This window comes from Rhincodon typus, chromosome 9 (assembly GCF_021869965.1).
Source record: "Rhincodon typus isolate 14 chromosome 9, sRhiTyp1.1, whole genome shotgun sequence".
In the NCBI taxonomy this organism is placed as follows: domain Eukaryota; kingdom Metazoa; phylum Chordata; class Chondrichthyes; order Orectolobiformes; family Rhincodontidae; genus Rhincodon; species Rhincodon typus.
In genome coordinates, this window is record NC_063340.1 from 16,136,139 (window position 1) to 16,143,714 (window position 7,576).

General features: G+C 39.4%; 1 protein-coding gene across 1 annotated transcript in view; it reads right to left on the reverse strand.

The window, feature by feature from the left end:
* Positions 1-1,106: 1,106 nt before the first annotated feature.
* Positions 1,107-7,576, reverse strand: part of mthfd1l (methylenetetrahydrofolate dehydrogenase (NADP+ dependent) 1 like) — a 146,398-nt gene continuing 139,928 nt past the window's right edge. The window contains exons 27-28 of the mRNA XM_048601418.1: positions 4,828-4,919; positions 1,107-2,452 (exon numbers count right to left, since the gene is read on the reverse strand). Of these exons, the coding sequence (XP_048457375.1) occupies positions 4,830-4,919 (90 nt within the window). The 3' untranslated portion in view covers positions 1,107-2,452; positions 4,828-4,829. The remainder of the gene's footprint in view (positions 2,453-4,827; positions 4,920-7,576) is intronic.

The following is a 7,576-nucleotide window of genomic DNA, read 5'->3' on the forward strand; positions in this document are numbered from 1 at the left end:
CCCCATCCCAGGCCCCAAGAAGACTTTCCACATTAAGCAGATGTTCACCTGTACATCTGCTAACGTGGTATACTGCATCCGCTGTTCCCGTTGTGGCCTCCTCTGCATCGGGGAAACCATGCGGAGGCTTGGGGACCGCTTTGCAGAACACCTACGCTCGGTTCGCACTAAACAACTGCACCTCCCAGTCGCGAACCATTTCAACTCCCCCTCCCATTCCTCAGACGACATGTCCATCCTGGGCCTCCTGCAGTGCCACCACGATGCTACCCAAAGGTTGCAGGAACAGCAACTCGTATTCTGCTTGGGAACCCTGCAGCCCAATGGTATCAATGTGGACTTCACAAGCTTCAAAATCTCCCCTCCCCCTACCGCATCCCAAAACCAGCCCAGCTCGTCCCCGCCTCCCTAACCTGTCCTTCCTCCCATCTATCCCCTCCTCCCACCTCAAGCCCCACCCCATCTCCTACCTACTAACCTCATCCCGTCTCCTTGACCTGTCCGTCCTCCCTGGACTGACCTATCTCCTCCCTACCTCCCCACCTACACTCACCCTTACTGGCTCCATCCCCGCCTCTTTGATCTGTCTATCTCCTCTGCACCGATCTTCTCCTCTATCCATCTTCTATCCGCCTCCCCCTCTCTCCCTATTTATTTCAGAACCCCCTTCCCCTCCCCCATTTCTGAAGGAGGGTCTAGGCCCGAAACGTCAGCCTTCCTGCTCCTCGGCCTGCTGTGTTCATCCAGCTCTACACCTTGTTACATCAGATGGTGCCTCAGTTTTAAGACTTATCAGATAGATGACAGCTCTGACAGGCAGCACCCTCTCAGCAATGTACTTGTGCGTCAGCCTTTTGATCGTTTGAATAAACTTGGATTGGAACTTGAGCTCCTTACCTCCTGACTCAGAAGCAAGGTTGCTACCAACTAAGCCATGATTGATAACAGAGAAAATGCAAAAAAAATTATTACCAGGACTGAGAGGTTATAACAATCACAAAACTGAACAAGCTGGGGTCCATTCCTCTAGAAAAAGGTTGAGCAATGACCTGGTTGAGCAAAGTCTTTAAAATTATGCAGAAAAGTAGTAGATGATGTAAGTCAGGTTGAAATAATATTTGCATGATTTTTATTAGCTTGTAAACATGGATTGCAAAGTATTTCAATAGTCATTACAAATAAAATAAAACAAAAAAAAAACAGATAAATTAGTGATCACTGGAATATGACCAGAGAACAAAGCATAAACATTAACAAAGGAATCAAGTTTGTATCAAAGACCCACACACATGAATTGACCCCCACCATCTCAAGTAAAAAGAATAAGGCATACAGAATTCATCAACATTGTTTCCAGAATCCCTTCATCATCATTGCACTCCAGCACCTGAAGGTGCTCACAGAAGGCACTGACATGAGGAATAGATGCGAAAGCTGCAATTACTGCTCCAGAAGGCAGTCAATGAGCTATTCGGAAAAGCATGAAACAATAAAAACACAAATTCAAATATTCACTTCAGTAGGGATCAGGTAGCTTTAGGCATCAAAGGGGTTAAACCAACATGAGTACAATTCTTACTTCAGTATAATTCCTTTTAATCACCTGCAATAAATAATAGCATCATTGAAATTTTCCTCAATTTTTTTCTAAAAAAAAAAATCGATGAATCAACCAGATAATTATCTAATAATACTCATGTGATGCAGAGCTGATCAATTTGAAACAAAGCCTTTTAAAACCAATTAGACGCTAGCATGGCTTTGCACAGAGATATTTGGATTATATTTGGAGTGGGAAAAACATATAAGCTGTTCTTTGGCATCTTAAATTATGCCAAGAAATAAGTGGTTTGAAAAATCAGTTGAAAATACCACAAAATCATTAGTCTTCATAACTAACAAATACTTAGCTTCGTGTGGGTGTCAGTATCATATGTCATTTTTAGTTTGCCTCAGATTCACTGATCAATTATTTGATGGACTCCTGGGTACAAGACAGCTGCCATAATAGCTGCTACCCTTCAAGGCAACGATGTGACCAAAGCACCAGTTGGTACATTTGACAGATGTAATAAGTTGTTGCATAGACATTTCAGTTTCACAAATCTCAATAAGGTTACTGAAATATGGACATGCAACATTGTAAACAAGTCATTTAGTATCAGTATGTGAAAACAATTTTTAAAAAATTTAAATGCTACCAACAAAAAATTGCATCTAAAATTCAACAGATCCAATGGGTATGTTTCAAAATCTGGATTTAATCTACCAAAAAACAAAAACAGATCCACCAAGGGAATGTAGAGTCACATAAACTAGTTCCACTCCTCAGAATCGGTCAGGAGAGGTCTAGGAAACCTTGAGTCCATTGTCTTCCCATAGTTTCTTTAATAGGCAAATGGAGATTAAGTTTGTTCAATTCCGGAAATAGGACAAGATGTTTCTGGGCAATCTGAAAGACACAAAGAAAACAAAGTTAGCAGATACAGTTTAATGGGTTTATTTATAAACCATTCCTCTTATCCTTCTCTTCCATGCTGAAGAGGGCACGTGGCATCCTATCCTTCCACTACACTCTGGATTTTTGTGTAACAAAAACTCAGGTTCACACATAACGGCTATTAACTCACTCTCAAACTCCTAACTGGGAGCGGTGGACAACAAAAATAACAGGTATTTATATAGCATTCTTAATGTAGTAAAGCACAAGAGTGTTATCAAACAAAATGTTGGTATGGAGCAAAGTTATTAGGACAGGTGACTAAAATAGGAAGTTTTAAGGAGTGTCTTAAAGAAGCAGAGACCTTTCATGTCACACAATGAGAATGGCTGCATGGGAGTGCCAGCGTGCATTTTGTGCTCAAGTCTTTGGAGCAATCACCACCTTTCACACGACAGTTTTACCACTGAGCTGAGGCTGAAATAATTAATTGAAACCACCATCAGGTCCAATTAGGATCGAATTTCTTAATGCAAATTTATCATATATTCAGTGGTGGAACACAAGCTCAACCCTAAAACTACCTTAAGTGTGATGCAAAATTTAGTTGAGTTTAACAGACAAAAACATGGCAAACTGTGAAAACTGCAATAAGTCGCAATACTAATGGAAACACGTAATTACATTTTCTGCTGCTAACCTATCCTAAACTGGTGTTAATATGTCTTCAGTTTTCTGCATGAAGGCAGATTGTTGGCAATTATTTGCTGAATCACAACAAAGTACTATCAATTCTTTATTATGGATAAGGTGAGCAGGCAGGTTCTCTTAAGTCTCAGTTAGAACGGAGATCAAATCCTGTGTTAGCTTTCATCTGAAAAACATGCCTAGATGTCTAAACAACTGAGATGAATGCTACCTCCCCTCAATCAATGAGACTCCCCTCTTTTTGAGCTAGCCAGAGCTTAGTTGGTGGTACTCTCACTTGTTCTGAGAGCTGTGGGATCAAATCCTACTCCACAAACTTGAGTTTATAGTTAAGCTGACATTGCAGGTGTATACTGAGGGAGAGCAATACTATCAGAAGTGGCATTCTAAGGAATGCTGGGCATTCTTTCAAAAAAGTGCAAGGAACCTTTTCCTTGATCATCTGGTTGACATTTTTCCCTCACAACTAAGTAATGGCCCGGTCATTACCTCGTTGTTATTTATAGGACATTGCTGTCTATAAATTGGCTGCTGCATCCCCTATTCTACAACGATAGTTGTATTTGAACAGCATTCAATTAGCTTTAAAATACTTTGAGACCTCCCGAGGCATTATATAAATGCACGCTCCTTCCCCTTTTTATTTTCTTGCTACTTATCAGTATCTTGCTCTGCATACTCCATTTTAAATCCATCATAAATGCTTCATCTTCTTAGTAAATCTTACCTGAAATCAGTGATAATTACGGGTAACGATAACCTGAACAGCAAAAACTGGTCTGGCAATCACATCAATCTGTTCCCTTCGATCATTGTGGACAGAAATACAAATTTTCAAGGCAAGCGACAGGAACACGTTGCACACATTAAAACAGAAGCCAACAAATCCACAGGATGCAAGAGTCTGCTACAATACTCATCCATCTAATCCTGTGTTTCACATCAAATGCCGTTCCAAATCTGTCATAGTTCAAGTGTCACATTTTCTACATACAATCTTCTATACTACACTGTAGTTGATTGGATGGAACTTTACATTCTAACATAAATCAGAACTGTACTTTACAGAATCTGACCATTCATGGACAGGTATATGAATAGGAGAGATTTAGAAGAATGGCACTAGTTTAGCTTGTGAAATTTTATCAGTATGAACAAAGTTGGACTGAAGGGTCCATTTCCATGCTGTATGACTCTAATAACTGACAAGAAACAAAAGCCAGGAAATGAAAGATTTGCAATAAATCCTGCAGACTTTTGTGTATTGTGAACAGTACTACACTACATAAAATTGGAGATTTTCACGTGATCGTTCCCTCATGTTTCACAATGACCATTCTTGGGGGTTGCTGGCTACTGCTACCAATTAGAACTGAAGTAGGGGCTATTTTCTGTTATAGCAGATGATACAGTCAGCTAGATTGGAAGCTCTCATGTCTGAATCACAGAATGTTGAAATGGCCATTTTTGCTCAGCAGCCCGCTCCGAGATTCAATTAAATCATGGTCAAACTGTACCTCCACTCCACTCTTTCTAATTCTTACCCTACAAAAATCGGTTTATCTCTAAACTGAAGGTCAAGACAAGTAAATTTGTAGTACTTTAAGGTTTTTAATACAAAGCAGAATATTTGGCACTCTTGCCGGAAGAGAGAGGAAAGCAATACTTCGGTAGGATACCTTTAGAACAATCCACTAATTTGCTCTGTGTCCGAATCAATGTCAATGTCATAGAAACAGGACCGAGTGGGTAATCCAGGCATGGTGCTCATCTACAAGGAACCAAAGGTAAACAAGATTGAAATTAAGGCGAACGACTGAAATAAAAGCAATAACAAAATACTTATCACAGCATTCATAGCATCAAGAAAGGTCATTTATGTCATCTGTCCTATGCTAGGATAGATGCCATTTTTACAAACTTCATGCTATGTTCTGAAGACAGGCACAAAAACACTCAGAGACATCATCATAGGATGAAAACACAATTACTGCAATACTGTATTCACCCTTAAGGCAGCTCTCCCAAGCTGGCAGGGTCCTTCAAGAATATTGTTAAGTGATTTTACAAGTCTGTAGATTCAGAGAATCATTGCAGAAATTTTTTCAGAATGTTGAGAAAGATCACACCAGGTTACACCGCCAAACAAAATTTCCCAGTCACCCAATGAATTCCTGCTGGGTTATGTCCTCAAGAAACCCTTATGCTGGGAAGGAAGACATAATAGATGAACTTACGATCTTCCAATCAATTAATTCACAAACCGATCCACAATTTTTCATTCAAAAGTATTCTCTCCCCTTACCAAAATAAAGGTAAAGTTGCTGTAATCCCAGAGGACCAAAGATCGCTCTCTCATGAGAGAGGGGACCAATGGTGAGTTTAACCTGAGGTTCACCACACCTCAGGCAAGGGGAGAAGTCGAGAAGCAGGACCATTTATGGTGACATCAGCTGCTTTAAGAATTGAATGTGTGCTGTTGGCATCACTCTGCATCATAAACTAGCCATCTAACCAACTGAGCTGACCAATCTCCTAACCTTTACCAAAATAAGTCCTTTATATATGCGGTCTCTTCTGTGGGTAGACAAAACTTCAATGATTATACTCTGAAAGGTTCCCAGGGCCCTGAGGAAGCTGAGAGTCTTGCATGCTCGAAAGCAGCCCCTCTCATTGATTCTGCTATTTAACTACCAGGAGATGGCAACTGATTGTTACGTCGATTCCACACATTTGCCTTTGCCCTACACACTTGATACCCTTATTCAATTAAAAAAAGTATTGATCTCAGTTTTGAATATTTTAATTGAATTCTCTCATTCCTAGCAACTTGTTTTGTTGGAGTGAGGGTGGTTTGGGTGCTCTAGATTTCTAGTAGCCTTTATGTAGTGCTTTTCTGACATCTCTCCGAACCTGTGCAGCTCCAGTTTTAATGATGTGATCCTCTATTCTAAACTTTCAGTCAGAGAAATGATTCTTTACATGCACCTATCAAATAACTTAATTCACATTATTAAAGTCAAGTTTATGGGTAGAGAGAGACTGGGAGGGAGAGGGAGGGTAGAGTTTACAGAAGCCATAACTTGAGAATAACGTATGAACTTACCAACTGACAGAAAAACACATACTTTTAAGCTGATGAAAATTAACCTACCTGATGATCACAGGACAGATAAATACACCAATCCGCACGACAGACATGTATAAATCGGTGTGCCAGTTATCACAGAAAAGGTTTTTACAAGTTTATATCTATTCTAAACATTTCTGACATTAGAAACTGCTGACATGTCAAAAACCTGGGAGAATATTGGGGAACTTAAGAAATGCATGTACAGATAGGACAAATGAAACTGCATTATATAATGTCTTTTGTCACTCTCAGTACATTGCAAACAATTAGGCACTTTTTGAAGTGTACTCACTGTCATGGAATCAGGATAGCAAGACAATCACCTTGTAACACAATTTTAATGTTGTTCATTGAAGAATAATATAGCGAGATGCTGGGGAGAGCTCACCTTTTTCGAAGCAATAACATAGGAATGTTTATGGTTAATTTAAAGGGGCAGAAGGAGCCTTTATTTAATACCTCTTCTGCAAAACAAAACAATACCTCTGGCAAAGTAGCATTCACTCAGTGCTACAATCAGCCTAGCTGTTGTGTTCAAATCTTGAACACACAACCTTCTAAACCACTGAGCCAAACATTTAAGTATTAAAACCACAAGAATAGAATTTAAAGTTCAAACTACATCCAACCCAAACTTGGATTTTACAACCTTTAGTGATACTAGTGTTGCTAATCTATTACTTTAGAGGTCTGAATGAATAATCTAGAAGAACATAAATTCCAATCCCAAAATGGCATTTTAAAGTTTTGAATTCAAGAAATCTGGAATTAGTAAAAGTTATCAGGAAGTTGTTGGATCATAAAAATCCAAATGGTTCTTTAATGATCTTTTGGGAAGAAAATCCATCAATTATACTTGATTGAATCTTAACTGCCCTTTGAAGTGTCTAGCAAGCCCCACAAGCTAGAGAAGAGTTGTGTGGTTCTATTAACTACTCATTATTAGCAGTGATAGAGAGGGATGGCCCAATTCAGGAAACCAGAATGTTGAAGTAGTTTGCATAAAGATGAGAAATGATAAAGGCAAGAAGTCATTATATATGGTGCATAGTACCCCTAAAAGTACGTGCACAATACAATGGAGTACAGAAATAACAGGAGCTTATCACAAATCTATATATTGATTTAAAAAAATCAGGTTGGCAAGGTAACCTGGAAGAGGAATTCACAATGTTTTCAGGATAGCTTCTTAGAAAATCAAGTTCTAGTCTAATCTAGACAACAAGGTGCAGGGCTGGATGAACACAGCAGGCCAAGCAGCATCATAGGAGCAGAGAGGCTGACGTTCCGGGCCT